This window comes from Amphiprion ocellaris, chromosome 9, assembly GCF_022539595.1.
Source record: "Amphiprion ocellaris isolate individual 3 ecotype Okinawa chromosome 9, ASM2253959v1, whole genome shotgun sequence".
In the NCBI taxonomy this organism is placed as follows: Eukaryota; Metazoa; Chordata; class Actinopteri; family Pomacentridae; genus Amphiprion; species Amphiprion ocellaris.
The window spans coordinates 25,811,905-25,836,100 of NC_072774.1; the positions used below are offsets into that span (position 1 = coordinate 25,811,905).

Here is a 24,196-nt window from a genome sequence, read left to right on the forward strand (position 1 = left end):
CTGCATTACAAGAACTTCAGAGGATTCACCACAAGATGCTAGCTTCTTGTAAGCCTCAAGCTAGATTGTAGTTTGGAAAAAAACATAGAAAAAGAAACTGGTGGAGTTGTAGAACAAAGTTTTGTGGGCTGATGAAACAAAAATGAACCTCTGTCAAAATGATGGAAAGAGGAAAGTGTGGCGAGAAAAGGAAGTGCTCATAACCCAAAGCACAGTGCTTCATCATGGCTGCCAATGGGACCCACATACTGGCATTTATTTCAGTGCTGACGGAAACAGCAAGATAAATGTGGGGGGCGGGGGAGCGTTCTGCAAATATTCAGTCAAATGCATCAAAAAGGAACAGGTGACGTTTCATCATCCAGCAGGACAACAACCCTAAACCTCCAGCCAAAGCAAGCAGGGAGAGTTTCAGAGTGCAGATATGGAATATCCTTGACTGGCTGAGTCAATCACCTGGTCTCAGTCTGACTTAGCTGCATTCCACTTTGTCTGAAGACCAGACTAAAGGCTGAGCTCAAGGTGTTGCAGTGAAAGCCTGAAAAAACGTGACAAGAGATGATACAGTCTGCTGATGTTGACGTCTTCAGGCAGTCATTGATTGCAAAGGATTTTCCACAAAGTATTAAATATGATTCTGTTTGACTCGATGTGAATCTGTCCAATTACCTTTACAACTTTTGAAACCGTGTATGAAAAGTCTAAATCTCCCACACAGATCTTTGTGTATTCATGTAAAAGTACAGAACCTAAGGTGCAAAAATGGGAAACTGTCCAAATACTTGTGGTCTGGAGTGTAAAAGGAAAATCTGAGCAACAAACAAACAAACAGACTGCAGAAAATCCTACTTGATATGGAGAGAAAGACATAGAATTTCTTTGCGTTGCTTATTGTTGTATCAGTGAAGAGCATGTCAACTAATGGTTCCTTCCCAGCATTCATTCACTAGTTGAATACAATTACAGCAAGATAACTGTGTGGAACAATGATGCCTGCTGATATTTCAGAGCCAAACAAAAACAAACATAGCAGCAATTTTCACCACAAGGGCTCTTATAGCAGCGGCGCAGCCAAATAACTACAGGCTTCCTGCTTCAGCTTGGGATAGAATTAATCAAAAATGGTACAAAAATTGTAGAAAATTGTACAAATGTAGCAGCAGAAATAAAACTGAAACAAAAATATCCAAAATTTGACCTGAAGAGCACCATGGCAAAGCATTTCAGAATGATGCTATGGTGTTATTTTTACTCAACTATCCAGAGGATGCTTTGTATGCAGTTGTGGACATTAACATAAACTGATCCTTTCCCTAGTAGCTGAAAAATTTTAAAATATCTGAATTGCCCCAAGAGATGGTTTTTAAATAGTATAGTTTGACCTTCAGCTCACTTTATACTCTACATTTTGCACTCTCTGCTCTGAATTTTGTGAATGTAACTGCACCCTTTTAAAACAAAAGTTGGACACAACCATAATCTGGTAATTATAGACTGTGTATTTATGCTTCTGATTTATGTATAAATATCACTGCCTTTCAACTCCTGGCCAGACATTACCACTGCACTGAATCAGCTATTGTTAGTGGGTTTTCTGTTTGTTTTTTCCCATCCCAAACCCAGAGATGGTTGTTTATTAGAACCACTTTCCAGATGTAATTATGGCCCAGCTTACGAAAAGAATTTAGAATATAGCAAAAGTTCTGACAAAGATAAAAGCATCGTAATTACAGTAAATTGGTGTCAGTTGGAGTGGTATGATATAATTTTGAAATATGAGCCATAGAGGTATGTCATTCTGGAAGAAGGAATCGCATAATTTACACATTATTGCTTGTGTTGCTGCTGTTTGTTCACACAAGTTTTTTATTAGAGTTGTGTCACGTGTGCATGAAGCTCGTCAGAAATACATTTGCAATAAAACATGCATACCTGTCTCGCCGCAAGACATTGCAATGGAAACATCGGCCCTGTTGAAGTTGACGCTCACAAAAAGAGGAGTCAGTGATGCGTTGCATCATCAGTTTTATAACCAAAGCATCAGTTGCAGTCCTGCCCTTCACCCACACAGCAGGTGTGCTTGCTGAGTCATGGAGAGAGGGAAGGAGGTGTCTGTCAGACTACCCTTTGGCTAGAAGTAAGCCAACAAAAGTATGAGCAAATGTGATTTTGTGTGTAGCTGGCAGCAAGCGTGTGTTTGTGTGAGTCGGGGAGTGTGGTACAGTGGATGAGAAGATGAGGTGCATAGTTGAGAGTAGAGTCGGGAGGTTGGGAAAGTGAGAGTTCGACGAGAGATCAGGGATTGGAATAGGAGCAGTGAGGATTCATATGAAAGCGTTGGCATCATGGTTGGAGAAGCAGTAAAGAAAACGGATGAAAAGCAGCTGAAAGAGGTGAAGAGGAAAGCTGTGGGAAACAGCTCACACCTTTTTGCAAATTACTTGTCCATTTTTGATTTTATGTCTTTCAGTGGGTTTCCTTAATGGCAGTAAAATTAATGAATATTTGAATAATAAAACTGATAAACTTTTCTTAATGTGCTGCAGGTGCTGGGTTGGATCCGTAATGGCGAATCCATGCTGAACGCTGGTCTGATCACAGCCAGTTCATTACAAGAAGCCGAACAGCTGCAAAAGGAGCATGAACAGTTTCAACATGCAATAGAGGTAAAGCCGATTTTTATTTTTGCTTTCCATTTTGCTCTTCTATACCAATGGAATCCAGAGCAGTATGTTCATGGTCACGTTTACTTTCCTTTGCATGTGTCTTTCCTCACACATATCCTAATCCCCGTTATTAATATCCATTCTTCCATTTCCCTTTTTCCCCACTTCTCCTTCTCCATTGCTTTGTTGCCCTTCATCCATCAACCTTTTGCCTTTCTAAAACTCTTCTCAGGTACACATCTGTCTGCTCCTCCTCTCCTTTTCGTCGCAAGTCACACATGAAATGGAATTATGAATAACTAATATCTCCTCCTCTCTCTTCTCTCACTGCTTACCTTTCTTCTATATTTCCTGCTTCTCTTTATCACTGATTATGCAGGGTGCATTTCTTTGAACTCTATCGGGCCTGGCTCATTTTAATGCAGGCCTGCACCTGACCTACTTCTGCTGCGCTCACATACGCACAACGATTCACACTCAGGAGAAGGCTGTGTTTATGATTATTGCTTACTTGAGACTGGAATTTGAACACAGATGCCATAACCATAGTCACTGACACCTACAATGGTTCCTAGAGGGCGAGAAAAGAGAAAGTGATATTGGATGTCCTCCTTGACTGTACCCAGCAGGGGCTGCAGACATTAAAAATAATATGCCACGCTAACATTATCAAAGGTGGGAGGAAATCCTTCATTTTTCTCTTATCTTCTTTTTTCCTTCCCTCCAGTGCTCCAACAGAGTCCAACAAGGAGCAGAAGTCTTCCTCTCAGGCTAACTGCTCTGACACAAACCCCCAGATACTGTCTTCTCTTTACCCCTATCTCATTTCCTCTCCAGAATGCTCACTTTAGGACAATCTTTATGACCCAGCTGTAATCAGACACTGCTTTTATTTATTTAGCTTTTACTCTGTGGCTCCCCAGTCCTCACATCTCTACCAAACTGTCCTGCGGGGGCGACATGAAGCTGAGGCTGTGTTTTCAAAGTGATGTAGAGTTTCATATAGTTGTTGAAATTCATTATTTTTTCATCTCACCCTTATCCTCCATGCAGAAAACCCATCAGAGTGCGCTGCAGGTACAGCAGAAGGCCGAGGCTCTGCTCCAGGCTAACCACTATGACATGGATATGATCCGAGACTGTGCGGAAAAGGTATTGTTCACTTACTCGTCTCTGAGGGAAAATTTAGAAAATCAGTGCAGGCAGTGCAGTAGTGGTATAAGTGGAAAACTGATTTGTTTTGTCTGGCTTGAAGGTGGCAGATCACTGGCAGCAGCTGATGCTGAAGATGGAGGACAGACTGAAGCTGGTTAATGCTTCTGTGGCCTTCTACAAGACCTCTGAACAGGTTTGTTTATATGCATCTATGTGTGGAACTCAAACAGGTGCTAAAGTGTGTTCAGTATGATCATGAATCCAAGTGAGTTTCAGTAAAAATACCTAAAAATGGATTATAGAAATTACACTTTTCTTTTTCAGTGTCAATTTGGCTACAGGATCAGATTCTGATTAGACAGTTGCTCTGAGGGATTTGCAGACTCAGGTTGCATAAAATTCTGGACCAGAAGATGATTACTGCTTCATCACAGAGCAGTTTTATGAACTGTACTATGTGATCTGTGTCTCAGGTGTGCAGTGTGTTAGAAAGCCTGGAGCAGGAGTATAAGAGAGAAGAAGACTGGTGTGGTGGAGCTGATAAACTGGGCCCCAACAGCGAGTCGGACCACGTCACTCCTATGATCAGCAAGCATCTGGAGCAGAAAGAGGCGTTCCTCAAGGTGAGAAAGATAAAGCTATTTCAGAATGTCAAACCGCTGTATTTCAGTATTATATTTCAAGAAAATGATTCTGAGACATCTGTTGTGTTTCTGCACCCTTACAGGCCTGTACATTAGCCAGGCGTAACGCTGATGTTTTCTTGAAGTACCTGCACAGAAACAGTGTCAACATGCCCGGCATGTTGTCCCACGTCAAAGCTCCAGAGACTCAGGTTAAGAGTAAGTAAACAACCCAATAATGCCCACAATTTCTGTCTTATCAGGACAGAGATATTCACAAGGTGACGTCCAGTAATTCTGAACAAACAAAGTGCTTGTGTTGTTTTGCCAGATATCTTGAATGAGTTGCTACAGAGAGAGAACAGAGTGCTGCACTTCTGGACCATGAGGAAACGAAGACTGGACCAGTGCCAGCAATACGTAGTGTTTGAACGCAGTGCCAAACAGGTGTGTGCTTGTGTCGTGTACGTATATATGTGCACAGTGTGATGATAAGGCTCAGCAGGTCGGTACGTCGTGGCATTCGATTCGCTACAGACAGTAGATAAATGATGGACTTTTTCTGCATCAACATGTTGACTTTGCTCAGCTAACAATCAGCTGCAACATCTGTCTTGTTTTGTCTCTTCTTTTTGAAAGAAACATGCAGTCAGTGTTTCTTCATAATGATACATTTGAGATACTTTGGAAGTGATGTAAGCAGGCAGACATTTGCAGAAATGACAGTGTTAAAGATGGCTGTCATTATGTGGCCCAGTACATTTAAAGACTGCGCTCACTACAAAGCATTTCCTAAAATACGTGTCCAACCACTCATTTTCCTCCTCAGGCACTGCTAAACATGTCACAACCTCTGGGGTTTTTGCTTGCAAAACCTTTCAAGTTTTTCTGAAGAATAAGTGATCTGTGCTGGGATGGCAGGTGAAGCCACAAAAACATCCAATATTTCTCCATCTGATTAGTTATTGTTTTAAGATTCACAGATCTGCAAGAGGAGTTTGGATAGTTCTGTTTTACAGCAGCCATGATGTCTTCATGCTCCACAGACTGCACTGACATTTGAAGTGCTTTATTCCAGCAGGACTTTGAATGATGGAAAATCTTTATATTCAAAAAGCCAAAGCGAGGGAGAATCTGTGGCACTTAAACTCTTAACTCTCTTTTTGTGCACCAAAGTACCTAAGGCTGTTTTAATACCAGGCACTTGGCTCCCTCTTGTGGTGTTTTTACAGAACAGCACATACACAGAGTTATTTGCTTGGCCAATAAAATCAGATGACATCATACCTGTTTCTAGGACATGGCTATTCTAGGGCTAACCAGGTTTTATCCCTGGGGCCAAAATGCTTTTTGGTGTCACAGTTTGACTGGACCAGTTCTGCCACTGTTGTCAGGCCCAGTTTTAAAGTACACAAACCATAGAAACAATACAAACTAAGGAAGGCTTTTCAAAAATGTATGAATAAGTTATTTTTCTCATAATCAATTGCATATTAAACAGACGATGTGTCATTTGTCCTAATCCTGAATAATAAAGTTATCCTTAGATGTAAACACAACAAACCCTAATCAGGTGAAATTCAAACAAGATGCTAGATGTAAATTAAGTGGATGATTGTGACATTAGTTGCAACCTTGGCCTTATTTTATTGTGGATCCAACAGTTTCAGGTCTGCTCGCTAAATGGTTCATAGAGTCTGTGTCACATTGTGTGACTAAAATCCCTGCAGTGTCTATGTGCTCACTTGTGATTGGTTGTTTCCTCAGGCCCTGGAGTGGATCCACGACACTGGGGAGTTTTACCTGTCCACACACACCTCCACTGGGTCCAGCATTCACCACACGCAAGAGCTGCTGAAGGAGCACGAAGACTTCCAGATCACAGCGAAGGTATGTGTGCTTATGTCTGTTCACTATATATATATATATATATATATATATATATATATATATATATATATATATATATATATATATATATATATAATATATATGTGTGTGTGTATGAAATGTTTTTCTGTGTGTTCCTCTGCTGGATGTGTTTGTTTGCGCTGTCCTACACTCTGCTGTGAGGCCCATTCCCAGGGCAGCATATTGTCCTGTTTCCTCTTTGCTGTGTCACTGTTATTGTGTTAGAGAACAAGCTATTGTGTCCATCAAGCAGCACTGATTCCTAACTCTCTCTCTCTCTCTGTCATCTACCTTTCCTCTGCTGCCATCTCTCCCTCTGTCCCTCCCCTAAATGTCTCTCTATTGACAGCAAACCAAAGAGCGGGTAAAGCTGTTGATCCAGCTGGCGGATGGGTTTTGTGACAAGGGCCACGCCCATGCCCTGGAGATAAAGAAATGGGTGTCCTCGGTGGACAAGCGCTACAGGGACTTTTCTCTCCGCATGGACAAATACCGAACCTGCCTGGAAACGGCGCTCGGCATTTCTTCTGACTCAAACAAGGCTGTGAGTTCTCGCCATTAATAATATCAGATCTGGGTTTCCACATGTTTTGACAGATTAACTGCATTTGTGTAATTTGAGGAGTCCTTTGGTTTATTCTGTGATTAGACTGCAAAACAACATACATATACCTAGCACAGGTTGTTGAAATAAGGATATAACTATAGATTTTAGCGTCTGGCTTTTCCAAAATCATATAATGCTTTATGAGATCAATGTAATGATATGACCTAACTCTGGATTTATTTTATTAATTGTTTCAAATGTAGACCCTAGATGGTCAGATAGCTCAAAAATCCAATTTTCTGTCACTGTATGTTCGTGTGGACTCCATCTTCCAATTTCACAAACTGCTGCTAAGAGAAAGCAAATACATAACACACTGGTGTGTCGACTACTGAATGACCACTGTGCCTGTTATACACCAAACAATAGCCACGGTCTCCTGTGTTTTCAGAGCAAAGAGCTGCAACTGGACATCATCCCAGCCAGTGCTCCGGGATCAGAGGTCAAGTTGAGGGATGCTGCTCATGAACTCAACGAGGAGAAGAGGAAATCAGCGCGAAGGAAAGAGTGAGAACATCAGATATTTCCCCTGATCACACCTGACTTTCAGGGTCCCAGACATTTCCTTCGTGGCCTGGGATGAGTCATTCAGTCATTCCTGGCAAGCGTATGAAAAACATATTATTTCTCAGTCAGATTAGCATTTTAAAGCTTCAGCCAGGCCTTCACTTCGTATTGTTCGGGTTGGTGATAATGTGGAGTTTAATGTCAAATTACCCAGAGAACACAAGGGCATGACAGTGAACGCTGGAATCTTCAAATCCAATCAAGTGTGTAAACAAATGGTGATGGAGTTTATGGTGCGTGACAAATCCGAGTGCTAATTTGCCTTATGAGCTCTTATCACAAAATGCTCAATGTTCATGATGCTGCACAGAAGTGGTTTTAAATGCTTTACTGGCTTATGGGGGAAATTCATACAGCAGAGAGCGAATGAACAGCCGGTAAATGGCAGTACATATGTTCACCACCAATAAGTTAGCCGTAAGGCAGTTGTAATGCATCCACCTGCAGCAGCATGGCTATATCTATCTTACCGATGTATCTTGGAGGCATGCTATATAGAATAGATGCTGTCTGTAAATATTAATGCAGACATTTTTCTGTTTTTTGGATTGACTAGTTTAACATGGTCCTTGGTGACTTCATAAAGTTAGAGTTTAGAAACAATAAGAATTGGTTAATTATAGGCACATTCAACCAGCAACAACTAATTTTAAAGACCCCTTCTGATGAATATCAAGTTTTTTACCTTGTTACTTTGAGGGTTGGGCTTTCCACTTCATTATTCTTCTTTGAACATCTATGGCTAATGTACTCAAATACTGCAACTTGCCGTTGTGTAGTGTAGTTTTACAGTGTTTGAGTAGAGTAATAGTAAGCTGGTGACATCTAAGGCATTTTAAGGCAAGAAGGGGATATTTTTGTAGAAGAAAAAACTATCTAAATATTTATCTTTTATGCAAAGAGATGCATTTTGAGTGATTTATTCAGTGACTGAAGAGGTATGTTCTTCAAAAGCCTGGTAATCACACCATTCTGTATTTGTGTGTAACATTTACCATGTTAGCCACAAACAATAGAAACAGACAAGTGAGTGAAATCTTTTAACTTCTTCATGTTTCATTTTATTTTGTAGATACTAGACTTCAGCTTCATCTGAGGAGTTTTTTTTTTGTTGCCTTCTAGGATAGTTTTACTTTAAACACAAAACCTTACAATGTCCCTCAATGTCTCCTCTGCTAATGTCCTTTCAGATTTATAATGGCTGAGCTGATCCAAACAGAGAAAGCGTATGTCAGAGACCTACGAGAGTGTATGGATGTAAGTATTGTGGAATTCACACACAGAGAAACTCATTTAAGTGAAAAATCATTTGCATTATCCTTCATCCTGAACCCGTGGACCTCTAAACCTGTTAACAGGTTTGAAAGGCCAGTTTTATTTTCAAAAAATGCAAAAATTGCACAATTTATCAGAGCCAAAAACTGTAATAACAGAGTATATCATAAGATTATCAACTTTCCAATGGTCCGTGAACTCCTCACGTGTGAGTCTATCAGGAAGTCCTATCAGGAAGATTATTCAAATCTAAAATGTGAAATCGTGATATTTCATCCAAAACCGCTGTATTCCACATGTCAAAAAGTAATCAGTTTGCTTTGGCTGGATTTTGTGAAAATCCTAAATTCTTTTTGGTCCCTGGTGCGACAATGAAACCATGAGCGACTCAACTGCAACTAACAGTAACATCACAAAAACTCTGAAACTTTTTGGCTGAACTGTAGGTTGTGGTCACAGAGGGACTGGAGAAATGTATTAAAGTAAATTTTAAAAATTAAGTCGGTAAATACATATATTTGTTTTGTTCTTTTTATGATCTATGGCATTTTGTCCTACTGTACAAAAGCTAAATGTTGTCTCCATAGTGTTGCAGGACTTGAGCCCACACTGAGTAAAAATGTGACAGAAGCAAAAAATTGCCCAGAGACTTAAGTAATTGCAACTTATTTCTTTAGATTGGTTAGATTTGTCTTTTCTGACATTTCAGGGATATTTCCAGGCATTTCATTGATTTTGCTTTGCTATGTGTGTTTGTTCAGACCTACCTGTGGGAAATGACCAGCGGCGTGGAGGAGATTCCTCCTGGTATCGTCAACAAGGAACACATCATCTTTGGGAACATGCAAGACCTCTATGAGTTTCATCACAAGTCAGTAATGCCATGATTCAAGTCATTCTCTATTCTTTGATATCAGATTTTACACTTCGAGTAGAAATGTTTTTGCAAGGCTAGTGAATAAGTCCAATTTGCATTCTAAATCTTTCTGTTACTTTACAGTATCTTCTTGAAGGAGCTGGAGAAGTACGAGCAGCTTCCAGAAGATGTCGGCCACTGTTTTGTTACCTGGGTGAGAAATATTCTGTACATGTTAGGTTTATCATATTTGAGTATGTTTTTGTTGTGCTTAAACTTTTGCAAATTTGTTTGACTTGTTTTTTTTTTCATTGACATTTCATTCAATTTGATTGTATTGTGTTTAAATAAAAAAGCGTATAAAGCACAGTAGGCTTAAGGAAAGTTACACGTTTTTTCCTTCCATTTGTGTTTAGCATCCAAGATTTGGTGTCTTGTGAGTAAAATATTGATGTTATTTCTCCTGCAAAGGCTGATAAGTTCCAGATGTATGTGAACTACTGCAAGAACAAGCCAGACTCTACTCAGCTGATCCTGGAACATGCTGGACCCTACTTTGATGTACGTAAAACCTAGTGTATAATAACTTGTGATATTAGAGTTAGGAGGAGTTCACATTTTTCATTCTGTGGTTTTAATGCATCTGCAGTGTGATATATGAGATTCATTCTATTAAAAAATAATAATATATGTTATTATATAGATACACTACCAGACAAAAGTTTGGACACACTTTCTCGTTCAAATGAATGAGAAAGTGTGTCCAAACTTTTGACTGGTAGTATATATGTATAGTTTGACTCTTATTGTTTGTCTCTACAGTGCATGAATCAGAATAATGACAAATATGAATATGAATGAAGGGATGATATCTGTTTTGCCTTTTGATTTACAGGAAATCCAGCAAAGGCATCGTCTTGCAAACTCCATCTCCTCTTACCTGATCAAGCCAGTCCAAAGAATCACAAAATACCAGCTGCTTCTTAAGGTACAGTGCAAGTTTAAATGAGTCCAAAAGAAAGAATATCTGCTCCAACAGTAATCATTCTGGGTGTAAGAAAAAATATGCATAGAGGCAGAATGTAATCTTTACTTCCTTTAAATGCCACTCTGTTCGTGTCTGTGTGTTTCTGTTGTAGGAGTTGTTGACTTGCTGTGAGGAGGGAAAAGGTGAGATCAAGGATGGTCTCGAAGTGATGCTGAGTGTCCCCAAGAAAGCCAACGACGCCATGCACCTCTCTATGCTGGATGGTAATAAACACGCACACACACACTGTTAATGGAATCACATGCATCACTTCTGCTAACTGCTCTTTGCTCTTTTTGAATGGAATAATGTCGCTCACTTTAATGTTCATTGAACACAAATTACTCAGCTGTGAGTCAGAAATAACTTAATTCAACTTGCCTCCATTTACCACCCACAGACACTTTTGTATGTACTGTACAAACATGCAAATGCCACAAAACGGCTCATTTCCTCCTGTCCTTTTGCTGCCTCAGGGTTTGATGGAAACATCGACTCCCAGGGAGAGCTGATACTGCAGGAGTCCTTCCAGGTTTGGGATCCAAAGACTCTGATCCGGAAGGGTCGAGACCGACACCTCTTCCTCTTTGAGATGTCGCTGGTCTTCAGCAAAGAAGTGAAAGACTCCAACGGACGCAGCAAATACCTCTACAAGAGCAAGCTCTTTGTAAGAAATGCTCTGCTTTACCAGGTTTTATTCGCTGGAATGTGCATGTTTGGTCCTCTAAAGCCCTTTTCAGTCAGTCAATATGTGATATTGCTGGCTTCGTAAATCTGTTAAGTCACTTTTATATTAATATCCCTCACAGCTTCATCCAGATACGGCCTTTGACAGTCAGAGAGAGAAATGGTGCACGTGTAATATTTGTCATACATATCAGAAGTTCACAGTTCGACTTCCTGTTAGATTCTGACCAGTCCTGTCTCCATGTCAGGGATATTTTACAATTAAAAGTACTTGATAAAGTTTCTGCTTTTGTTTTATATATACACTACCGTTCAAAAAGTTGGGGTCATTTAGAAATGTCCTTATTTTTGAAAAAAACACTTTTTTTTCAATGAAGATAACATGAAATTAATCAGACATCCAGCTATACATTGTTAATGTGGTAAATGACTATTCTAGCTGGAAACAGCTGATTTTGAATGGAATATCTCCATAGAGGTACAGAGGAACATTTCCAGCAACCATCACTCCTTTGTTCTAATGCTACATTGTGTTAGTTAATGGTGTTCAAAGGCTAATTGATGATTCGAAAACCATTGTGCAATTATGTTTGCACATGAAGGAAAATGTGAGTTTTCATGGAAAACATGAAATTGTGTGTGTATATATATATATATATATATATATATATATATATATATATATATATAGAGAGAGAGAGAGAGAGAGAGAGAGAGAGGAATAGCTGGAAACTGTGAATGAGAAAATGTTGTTTTTAGTTTGAAATCATCTTTTCACTATGCTCATTCACACAGTGCATGTCTGAAATGGGGTTTAGGACACATGTTCTTTTTATCTCGGTTATACAATCTTGTCTTCTGTCTTTTGTTTATGTATTATATAAATTTGCTCACGTTTTTCCTCCAATCAGACGTCAGAGCTTGGAGTGACTGAACATGTGGAGGGAGATCCCTGTAAGTTTGCCCTCTGGGTGGGCAGGACCCCGACGTCAGACAACAAGATTGTTCTCAAGGTATCTAGATGTTTATTTTAATAGTGAAGATGACATGGCAATGTTTGGCCACTGCATTTATATTTCTGTTATCAATATTTTACATAGCAGTAACAATTGTGCTTTAAAACTTTGTTCCTTTTTATATATTTTACAGTAGTATCTGAAATAAAATGATCAAGTTAGAATTGAGAACTGAAGCATTTCTGCTTCATCACTTCCGCTATTGGCACTGTACTAAGTATAAAAAAAGCTCCATATGATTCCGCTTGTGCAGGAGTGGTCAAGGTGTTCACGTGTAAAGAAGAGTCACTCCATGTCTGTGGTCCGCCCCCACTAAATCCTACATAGTTCCTTTTGTTCTGCCAAGAAAGTTCAGTCCCTGTTGGGGAGTGTAGTGTTACTTTCTGCTACTTACTCACTCATCACACAGAAAGATTCGCATAGCAGTTGATGGCTCACAATCCAAACTCACAGGCAGCTTGGTAGTTCTGCTGCAGTGAGTCAGAAGCAATGTTTTTTCATGGCATGTGTGTAGAAATGTGTTTGTCTGGAGATTGACAGGGAGAAAGAATCCCAGTGTTACGATTTGGGCATGTGTGCTGTACAGCTCTCTGTCATATTACATAATTTCTAATGAGCATCTTAAACTGTATCTTATATAACTCAGCTGCATGACAGCCTTGGTGCTGGTTGCTAAGTGAAAGAGGGAGAGAAGACTCAGAAGAGGGTAGTTATAAAAAAAAACTGAACACGGTGTCTACGCATTTGCTCAGTGACGTAAATAAGCACAAAGACATACCCATAGTAGCTCTGTGGAACCCTTGGAGAAGCTCAGAACATACCGCTGTTGTCAATTCATGTTGTGTCTCAATGTAAACATGTGAGACAAGTGCGCCATTGCCAGGATCAAACACTCATGTGGGATCAGGCTGAACAATAATTGCTAAATTAGATGTAATTCATTATACTGCAGAGCTGTACATTGTGTTACAGGTCAAAAATTCCTTCATTTATTCGAGCCACGTGAACAGGGCAGCTGCTATTATTTGCTGTTAACACTGATGTTCCTGTGTCTGCCCCTGTTTCAAAAAGAAGATTAAAGGACCGAACTGCTGATGAAAGAGCTGCACATGCTACAGCTTTTGAATTTAACATTTATCTGACCAACAAGTGTGTTTTATTCCAGGCTTCAAGCATTGAGAACAAGCAGGACTGGATCAAGCACATTCGAGAGGTCATCCAGGAGCGAACTGTGCACCTGCGTGGAGCTCTGAAGGAGCCCATTCACATCCCTAAAGCCACCACAACCAAACATAAAGGCAGACGGTAAGCTGCAAGCATACTGACACAGTTGTAAATATAAGCAGTAGCAGTGAAATCATTTCAGTCAGTCATATAATAATGACCATTAAACACTACAGCTTGAGTCAACCATCGCAACTGTACTGGTGAAAAACAGAGGTGACACTATAGAGCAGATGTAATGGTTAGTCATATTAATAATGGAATAACTGTGATGATAATCTGTGGCTACAGGGACGGAGAGGAGCTGGACAGCCAGGGAGACGCCAGCAGCCAACCGGACACCATCTCTATTGCCTCACGTACATCCCAAAACACACTGGACAGTGACAAGGTAGGAACACACGCACCATATCCACAATATGTTGGCAGCACTTCAGCAATACACAAAATCGACAGTTTTTCAGGTTATTCCATCAGTATGTGGCTAATGCTGTCACATCGGCAGGTTTGTCAAAAGATGCAGACCGTTGAGATGCAGTCCTGAAGTTGCTTCCTGTGAAAGTATTTAATTGCATTATGAGGGAGAAACGGTCCATCTGACGGAGCTTTAAAACAGAGTGTGTGGTGTGTTGTGTGTGTGTTTGTGTGCATGAGAGAGAGAAAGTCTTAGCTCACTAGGATGGTCGACTGCGGTTATATCTGGTAATAGCACCACAGAAGGCTTGTCCTCCTACGCTCAGTATGATCAACTGTAAAGCGAACACACACACAGCACACGCAGATTTTTTTTTTAAAAATTCTTTTAATGCTTTTATGTCACACTAATTATAAACTGGAGCGGTGAACATTTACACAGGGTTTCACACTTTAATTGGACTTTCCCCAGCTGAGCCTCGCGGACGGGTGCTGCAATCAGGGAAGTAACTAAATTAGCATGTTCACTGTCGCTGTTTATTAAACTGTTGTGGCAGAAACTCTGTGGCTACAACGTGAAATTAAATCCTAAAGGTGAGGAGTGTCTGTGTGTGCACCTGTCCGCTTGAGTCAAAACAATCACTGGCACTAATTAATTAGGCATTGATCGCTGGGTTGAGGGCACACGTACATGCATAAACATTCAAGACACACAGTAACACGTGCAGATATAAATTAGCATCTCATTTTCACTTTTTGAAAGCCGCTCTCTGTCTCTTTCTCTGTGTGAGGACTCTATGAGGCTGTTCATTCAAAAGGCAATGACAGTGGCGTGTTTGTGTTACCACGTGTGTGTGTGCGCGCGCTCTTGTTCCTGTGTGTGTTTCTGCTTTAGTGACTGACTTGTGTGTCAGCCGCTTCAGCCTCCCACGCTCTCTTCGCAGAGGATGTTCGTCTGTATGCCAGACAGGAGAGTACAGTCCTAAGTCCTCACGGCTATCGATCTTACACTTTGCTTCAAAACCGTAGTGTTTTTCCACTCATTTTCTGGTGTGTTTTTCTCAACATTAGTGAGGTAAACTGTTGTTAAGAGGCAAGGATGGATTCATTCTTCTGCTCCAGGGAAGGGAGGGAGCTTCAATAATCTGATTGTAAGGACCCACAGAGCACTGCTGTTGACTATCATTGTGGACAGCAACAACTTTTCTCTGGGCTTTGGAACGATTTAACGGATCAGGAATTTATTACTTGAGGCTGTTTTTCCAGGAAAAAAAAACTCCACGAGAACATGAGTAAATGCTACTGTTTTCCAGATAACTTGTGCTTATCTAGTGAACATCTTCTCAGTGTGATTTAGGAGCGTGTTAGTGGATTGCTGTAGAAATCCGACCACTCTGTAGAGTTTTCCTGCTATTTGGAGCAATGAGGGAGTGGAAAGCGATGGACAGACTCGCGGAGAGGAGCTCGCATCCTGTTTCTCAGCTCCTTAGCTCTCTGGCTTTACCACACTACCAAAGGGTATGTTGCAAATAATGGGCTTTTGTTTGCTTTGCTTTGATGATTAATGTAATCATTTAGGGTAAAAAGAAAATGTACATTTCAATAATATCAGTAAGAAGCATAGCAACAGCTGTCATCCTTGAAAAGCAAGACATGTGTAAGTGTTTGTAGTGGACAGGTATGTAGCTATTATTCATTTTATGACTTATGTTATGACATTATTTTAAAGACTTTTCTACTGTAAGATGAATGTTTTTAATATAAATTGTCACAAGATAATTTAAATCATCTAAAGTTTTCTCACTCAGAATTATTTAATATAAACTTTATTACTTACATTGAAATAAATGAACTGACAAAGATTTTTTAATGATAAAAAATAACATTACAAGTTACCAACTACTGATGAGTCCTGAAAAGTTAAGAATCTAAATATTGAATTTATATTGAATTATACATTATTATTATAAATCACTATATTAGGAATTTTTTGTGTTCAGTAAAGCCATTCAACTTTACACATCTCCCAGACAATCAGAAATTTTACATGCTTTTATATTTGCACAATATCAATATTAGAACACCCTCTGGTGCACTTCCATTAGAAATAAAAGTACCAAAGGCAACAAGCAACTGTGTTTGAAGTCACACATAGACCGGAAATATCTTTTAGAACAATTCCACCTTGTTCTCCTTGTGTTTATTTCTGCCTTTCTTTTCCTAGACGCTCGTTTGATCAGAGTCAAATCGTCAGAGTGACGTTTTGTTTGGTTGTGCTGGAATGAGTCACTAATCGTCAGCGCATGTACATTTGTACAGTGCTGTTCGAGCACCCATGTCATTACCACAGGATATTGTGTGGGAATATTCGCCTTTTGTTCTCCATTAATTCCATTAAGTGTTGCCGGAAGAAATTTAATTGCAGGATGAAGCTTTATGACATCAGTTTATAGTGCATTGTGCGTACAGCATCTGTGGCAAGATTATTAAAATGTGGAACAATAATCGGAAATTCCATTTGTCTGTCTTTAAAATTAATAATTCCCTGTGCTGGTGATCAGCACTTTCTGTGGATGAATAGCTGTTAAATAGATATATATTTACTGTTTTAATCTCGAATATGACTACATGCAGGCTGCAAATCTACTAGTGGTTGTGTTTGAAAGGAATACACAAAAGAAACGTTTCACAGATATCTTTGTTTTCCTTCCAGCTCTCTGGGGGCTGTGAGCTGACAGTGGTGATCCATGACTTTGTGGCCAGTAATGGCGGCAGTAATGGTGAGCTGACGGTACGCCGAGGCCAGACTGTGGAGGTTCTGGAGCGACTCCACGACAAGCCGGACTGGTGCCTGGTCCGGACCACAGACCGCTCTCCGGCCCAGGAGGGCATCGTTCCCTGCTCCATGCTCTGCATCGCTCACTCCAGGTCCTCCATGGAGATGGAGGGGCTCTTCAACCACAAAGGTAGGAAGACAAGGATTTTTATACCCACATTAGCAGATATTTTCTCATACTGAGGCACATTTAACACTTGAAAAGCAAATTTCATGCTTTTCAATTTCAGAAGCAGCAAAGGTGATCTGCAGAACCTTCACCTGTCATTGAACAGCTGCTTGCCACATTCATGCACTTATAGACACTTGAAATAAGAGGGAAAGCTAAAAGGATGTGTTTCTTGTTTGCAAACATAGCATCATGACCTGCAGAACCCTCACTTCTCATTAAACAGTTGCTTGGGGAAGCACGAACATGTATTTCTAGGTGTTGCTATGCAACTGTGGAAAAGCCCGTTTGAATCGCAGCTCTCTTTTAATTATCTTTAAATCATTTCAACCTTCAAATTCCCCGCACTGTTAACAACCACAGATCTTATTACTGTCAGAAACCTTCATTTTGGTTTAAATGCTCAGCAGCAGGCCCGTTCGCTGTAACAAACATCAAGTATTTGGTGGCGTTGGTAGCGTGCAATCCAGGAGGAAATGATGTCAGAATGTGCATCTGTTGTTGTGCTCAAAGGGTCTCATTATGAGGAGTTAATAATGTGGTTCTCATGGTGTGTGTGTGAGTGTGCGTGCATGTGTGTGTATATGTGGATGGGAAGGATGAGAGTCTGTTAGTTCTTACTGTCCAATATAAAATACTTTTTTCACAATAACCTCATGCTTTGCAGTGCTGGATCTCCATCATGTCCTTAAAGATGATCCTGCAGAATGAAACAGTATTTTTTGTATTTCAGTAAAGCAACAAGACGCCCCAAAAGAAGTGCATAAAACGTACTTAAGTTACTAATGTCAAACAAGTATCACTGATCAGAGATGGCCACTATCTGAATTACATATGCCTTATTATAAGAGTTTATTATTCATGCCATATTGTATGAGAATCACTTCACCCTCACCTTGGTGACTCAAGAATATACTAATATAAGCGAAAAAGATTGTATAAAATTTTTATTTATTTTTTCTCATAACAGCAACAGCTTCATAAATATTGTTTTAGGAAAGATATTTCAAGTTAACAACACAGAGTTTGTTTATTCTTGATCTGTTTGCCGTCTATGCCCAAAAATCCAACACTGATGTAATCAAAAACTACATAGATAGATATATAGAAATGTATGTTATTCTAGATTTATTACATCCAAACACATCTTGGAGCTCTGAGAGACAAACCAAACCACCTCAAATATTTTTTCTTGCACACTGTTTCTCATCCCTTCCCTCTGCAGTCTCAAAAAGGATACATTTGTGCTTTTTCCCATATTGAAACCATGTTTTGATCATTTTCTGGCTGCATGTCAGGGATATGGATGACACATTATTTTAGTTTTAACATTTAATTGAATTGTCAGAAAATATTTTATTATGCAATTAAGATTGTATTGAAAGAGCAGAATTTTGAGCACATGAGGAATTCGTTGTGTTTCTCCTTCAAAATGACAGAATGACAGTTAAATAAATCTTGCCTGATAGTGTGTGGTAGCCAACCTCAAAAGCTCAAAAATGACTCCATTTATTAAATTACTTAGGCAGCATTGGGTACTTTTGATTGAGGTCCTTCAAGACCCCAGAACATTAGTGTTTTTTTAAAAAAAGCTCTAATTAAAGCAGAAACAGAAACATTGATATGAAGTCATTTGAAGTAAAATAACTGACGAAGTCATGAAAAATTGTAATGACGATAAGCCTTTGTTAATCCTACAGTGGGGAGATTTGTATTGTTACAGCAGCAAATGGTACAGTGCAAACGTTTAAGAAATATTAGTCAAAAAATAAAATGATAAACCAAAAAATGCATAAGTACTTGTTTACATTGTCCAAATTCCTCTGGGTGGAAACATTGCAGATTCATAGATTCTTTCATGAGCTGAAATACTGATAGAGGAGTGTTAATATTGCACAGAGTTTATCTATATTACACAGAGAAGATGCGACAGAAAGTATAGCTCTGGGGGTTCTGCAGGTACCACACTTGGTAGGATGAGTGGTAAATAAAGCTGATGTTTTTATGTTTGGATAAAATGAATCTGCAGAGTCACAAGTAACTAAAATTGTACAACAGTACAATTAGTCTTGAACGTAGTGAAGAAGTTTAAACTAGCATGAAATGTAAGTACCCAAGCAAAGTATAAATACAAAAACACTGCTGTAAACCTGCAGAGCATGCATTTAGTTTCTCTTCTCACACAATGACTAGTAGTGGGCCCAGGTAGATGACGTCTATATCCACTGATTGTGGATCATGTCGTACATTGGGGCTGTGCTGTTAGATTCTTATGAACTGTTAGTAAATCTGCAATGTTTCCTCTGCTGTATGAACTGATGTCAGATAACCACAGAACATTTCACTGAACCTAGAAGGCCCAGGCTGATAGTTTAGAGTATATATTTTCATATTTTTGTTGTGACCACGACACATGGAAATGATCTAAGTGGTGGTAAATCAAAGAATAAAAACAGAATGGAATGGGTGAAATGGGCTTCAGTATATTAGCTGACCATCGTTTGGCACATAGTTGGTTGGAGATACGAGCTGCTGTCATCACGTCTTGACAGAAGTTTCTGCTGGTGCTTCTCTCTTTAAATCTGGAAGTGTGGGTGTGAGCTGCTTGTTTCTATGGCGATATAACATACAAATGTTTTGCTGGCAGCCTCTTTGTAGTCAGTGTGAGAGAGGCTTGCATTTTGTAAAATTACAAGATGTGCATATGACAGCTTACATCATTTTGGCACCAGATGGAAGATTTACTGACAAGCACAGGAAGAAAGGTAGAATTACCCAACTTTTTATTTTACACATTCAACTCCAGCGTTGAGGTTTTTCCTGTCTATTTTGGTTACCGCAGCGCTTATTTCTGTCGGTCTTCCCTCTTGGTTCCTTGGTTGGACCTAACTAGCTGGTGTGTTTCTGTGTGTTTGTGTGGCCAGAGGAAGTGATGAAAAGGAGTCCCTCACTGCAGGGGTTGCTTGAATCAAAGAGGCTGTTGCTGAGGAGGAGGTAGAAAGGGATGACAAAAGACATGTCTTTGCTATTGTGCCTGCCATTTATGTTTACCAACCAACCACGGAGGCCACTTTGTCCAAACCTGTGGAAGGGTAACGGTGTAGGGGATTAGGGTGTTGTCCCGGAAATCTCCCCTTTCCCTGCTGTGTCTCACTACAAGGGATAATTGGCTGTTTCTGTCAGAGTCTGTTTCTAGATTAAGAGAACAGAATAGACTAGAAAGGGACACATACAAATTAATTAGCTGGTAGAGTGGATACCTGATGTAGAGCTGGTTCTCTGTTGGGGTTATAGGATGTTTCAGTGTTTGTTTTCTGAATGTAGTCCTGCAAACCTACACATTCCTGTTGAGTCAGGCTTAGATCACTTTCATCAACTGAAAAATCGCATTTTCAGTTTGAACACTGGAATTTCCCCATTCACCAAACATGCAGGTTGACTCTTAGACTCTAAATAAATAGGAAAGCACCCACTTATCCAGAGCGTTGTAGATAAAGGACTCTCTGTGGAGCGGAGAATAAGTGCAGGCTAGTTAATGTGCATCTGTCCTTACAGGAGAGTGTGTGTTTAGACAGTTAGACAGGGAGATCTTTGTGCATCTAGTCTGCACCGTTACCTAAGGCTGCACAGTGCACACAAGGACATGGTCAGTTGAAGATGCTGGGAAACAGAGTCAGGTGTTGGATGTGCGGTATTTATTCCTGAGCCCCCCCAGTGAAGATGTGAAATGTGTGTGTGATCTATAAACAGCCACTGAATTTGACACAGATCTTTCTGCGGTTCATTTTTGCGAGGTTTCATAACCAAAGCTATATTTGTTCCAAGCATACTGTCCAACTTGTATGCATCCTAATGCCTGCAAAATATGCACCCGCCCACACAAACTGTGTGGGTGCTTCTACAAAGAGTAATACGGTAGATGTGTTGCATGTTTCCAGACGTCCCCTCGGAAAAGGAGAGGCACAGTGGAGGTTTGCCCAATATCCTCACAGCAGCCCACTCATGAGAGAGGGAGGGAGGGAAGGAAGGAGATACAAAGAAAGAGAGAGAAAACATCCTACTCTCTAATGCTGCATTTGACTTTTTCTTCTTCCTCTCGCTGGACTTCACACTTTCTGTCTCTGGAATTTCAGCGACGTAGCTGCAGCAGAACTATTTTTATTTCTAACTGCAAATCATTTCTGAAGCAGTTTTGCGGTTTTGCCCAGGATTTTAAAGCTGGCTGTGGTACCGGCGGAGATGCTGTAAGGGGATATTTCAAGTCAGACTTCAAGAGGCTTGATATTTGACTGACATGGCACGTGGAATCGAGTCCTTAGTGTCTTTAAACCCGTTTTGCTCAATGGGTTCAGCACAGGGAGAACATTCGGACAACTGCAAGTTCTGGCTGCTGGATCTGGGTAGGTGCTGTGGTCCTGCGTAACACGAGTAACAACATAATGTGCTTCTCTTTTGCTTTTGAATCCTACTTTTGCTTCTTTGCTGTTATAAAAATATGAGGGATATTGCTCTAGTTTGTCTGTTTCTATTGTTAGTTCATTTATCATATTCAACCAACAAAGAAAGCTAGAAGATAGAATGTATGATTGTGATTGTAGGACATAAAGATGCAAGTTTTTGCTCTCACAAAGTTGCATTGACAGTTTCAGATTTGACAATGACTCCACTATTGTGCGAGAAACATCTTCAGTTCTGACTGTTTTTGCATTTCGACAGCTTGTCCTCATTTGTGGGTTTTTACATCAGCTATTTTGCTTTGGGCTTTGTGCACTATTTTCGCTGTTGAACTGCGGATTATGTTAAGGCATTATGGCAGCGCAAGTAATTTGGTGAATGCACCGTTATGTGATGAGATATTAAATCTACTGAAATCACATTGACAAGATTATGTGTCTGTGCCTGTCTGTGTGCTGGGTCAGGCTGGTGCTGCACAGATGGGCACAGGGTGTTATCGCGGACCCTGGGGAGAAAAGAAAATAATGCTTCCAAACTCGGTAGAATAAGAAAACGAGGAGCTTTTCACAATGCCAGACCTCTTCGGTTTAATGTTTTCACAGTTGTGTAGTGTATGTAGTCTAAAAAAAGCACTAGAAAACACCAAATATTGGACCAGTTTCACCAGAATGCATAGCAGGTGGTCTCTAAGCCTTGTATCTTCCATCCCATCACCACTCCCTCTCTAACTACGGCTGTCGGTGGCTCCAGTATTGTCTACATTTGTACAGATCAGCTAGCCAAATCCCCTGGAGCTCTCCCACAAGCTGCGCCTCCACCCCTAAAAGCACATCTCCAGTCGCACTGACTGATGTTTATGCGTCTGTGAGTTTGTGTCGCTTCTCTCAGGTCAAGATAAGACCACACGAAAGATGCTCCCCTGGGTGACACCTCTGGAATCTCAGGCATCCTTCTGTGGAGCTGAGCAGACTTCCAGGAACACAACAGACCCACCCCTCCTATTCTGAGACACACACACACACGGAGTTGTAAATCTAGCATGTTCTTTGCAACGGCATGAATGAGCAGTGACGGAATTATGATTTCATGTCAGTAGCTTGCAGATAAATTAGCAAACGTCTGAATATGCAGTTGGAGAACATCTGCCGGACTCTTGTCGGTCGGTCCTCGGGGATATCAGCCCACGGAGTTAAACTGAGAGGATGGCATTATCAGGAGGTCAAACACAAATGATTTATCCGTGCAGATGAGCGCTGACTGGAACGGTGGAGAGCAGAGGAGATATTTTGAAGCTGGAATGTCCGCACATGTACATTTACTATATATACACATGTACTGATGTAGCAGCACTGCTACATGAAGACATATTGTACAAGTGATCATCACAGTAAGACATACCACAACAGAATGATTCTCTAATTAGTCTGCTGATGAATTAATCAGGAAACAAACCTTTGATCTGAACTTGCTCCAGATATGGAAGCAACACTTTACTAATAGAATCACTTTAGCAACAATTAACAAGCACATTATAATATGTTTTAAATCCTGTTGCAGGAAAATATGATTTTTGTCTGAGTGATCTAAACATTGTGAGAAAGTAAAGTTGAATAGTCATTTACAGACCTTTCAGATGAGCAGTAAAGCATCTATATGTCCTCACCTACTTATCGCTGCAGGATTAAAGGATCTGTGAGGGCAATGTGTCAATATAAAAACAAATGATTGCATGAGAAGCTAATTTTCTGTCGCCTCTGTTTGTTCCCATGAGTGAGAACTTGACCAGCTGTTCTTGATGTGTCTCCACAATGAAAAACACCCTGCAGGGCGAAGGTTAGCGGTCATGCCCTCTGTGTTCGTGTGTGTCTCTAGAGTTATTTTCCACTGAAGAGGAATGTGTCAAGGCTGCTGACCCCATGTTTTACCCATTTACACCCGTTAGCACAACCTCTTCACTCTAATTAGAGCATAGAAATGCTACTAAATGCTTCAGGGTGAACCAAACTTATCACTTAGAGCTATATTTTTTGCATTTATCCACAATTCAGCCACAATGCATCTCTAGCAGATGTTTTGTTTACTAATTAATTTGCTACTATTTCAAGTTATGTGCATTCAAATGCAGTTTTAGAGGCAGTACTCCATTATTTTTAGAGTAATTCAGTGATAGTCCAAAAACATACAGTGAAGCTTCCTGATGAGATGCACAACAGTCAGATCAGATTCACTAATCTTTCCCTGCAGCCTCTATGTAATAGCTGGGATGTACTCGCTAACAGCATGGCCACATGTTAGGTTGTGACCCCAGCGTGTCTGCAGGAAACACGGTGTGTTTACTTTACATGAGAAGTCCTGACTTCTGTTGACTTCCCTGTGCAAAAGTGCAAAAGGATGTGTGCAGGTCAGCGAGCGGTGTAGGTCATCAGTGTGGTCCGTAAGTTAAAACTAAAGGAAAACAACGGGGCTCTGGTTTATATTAGAGGAAAAATGTGCCACTTACCCAAACTATTTTAAACACTAATAATAAGTAATTAGCACCTGTATTTTCTGCTTTTAGTATGAGTAATGGAGAAAGTGTTCACATCATCCACATGTACGCTTTATCTATTATTCCTACTAAGAATACAGAACTCAAACTAAAGATTTGATAGTCCTTGGAGACCAACAACAGTAAAAGCAAAGGTATTCTGAGTCATCAGCCTTAAACA

General features: G+C 40.2%; 1 protein-coding gene across 9 annotated transcripts in view; it reads left to right on the plus strand.

Moving 5' to 3' along the window:
• The window catches only part of triob (trio Rho guanine nucleotide exchange factor b), a 106,149-nt gene that overhangs the window by 65,689 nt on the left and 16,264 nt on the right, over window positions 1-24,196 (plus strand). For all 9 annotated transcript variants that reach the window (XR_008602729.1, XM_035951549.2, XM_055013550.1 and 6 more), the window contains 20 exons: window positions 2,547-2,666; window positions 3,720-3,818; window positions 3,922-4,014; window positions 4,295-4,444; window positions 4,549-4,663; window positions 4,776-4,891; window positions 6,212-6,334; window positions 6,705-6,899; window positions 7,354-7,469; window positions 8,720-8,786; window positions 9,566-9,675; window positions 9,805-9,874; window positions 10,132-10,221; window positions 10,556-10,648; window positions 10,800-10,911; window positions 11,164-11,354; window positions 12,286-12,387; window positions 13,556-13,695; window positions 13,906-14,005; window positions 16,742-16,994. Coding sequence is in view for 8 of the 9 variants with exons in the window: in XM_035951549.2 (XP_035807442.2) it covers window positions 2,547-2,666; window positions 3,720-3,818; window positions 3,922-4,014; window positions 4,295-4,444; window positions 4,549-4,663; window positions 4,776-4,891; window positions 6,212-6,334; window positions 6,705-6,899; window positions 7,354-7,469; window positions 8,720-8,786; window positions 9,566-9,675; window positions 9,805-9,874; window positions 10,132-10,221; window positions 10,556-10,648; window positions 10,800-10,911; window positions 11,164-11,354; window positions 12,286-12,387; window positions 13,556-13,695; window positions 13,906-14,005; window positions 16,742-16,994 (2,455 nt within the window). In the remaining variant the exon portion in view is untranslated. The remainder of the gene's footprint in view (window positions 1-2,546; window positions 2,667-3,719; window positions 3,819-3,921; window positions 4,015-4,294; window positions 4,445-4,548; window positions 4,664-4,775; window positions 4,892-6,211; window positions 6,335-6,704; window positions 6,900-7,353; window positions 7,470-8,719; window positions 8,787-9,565; window positions 9,676-9,804; window positions 9,875-10,131; window positions 10,222-10,555; window positions 10,649-10,799; window positions 10,912-11,163; window positions 11,355-12,285; window positions 12,388-13,555; window positions 13,696-13,905; window positions 14,006-16,741; window positions 16,995-24,196) is intronic.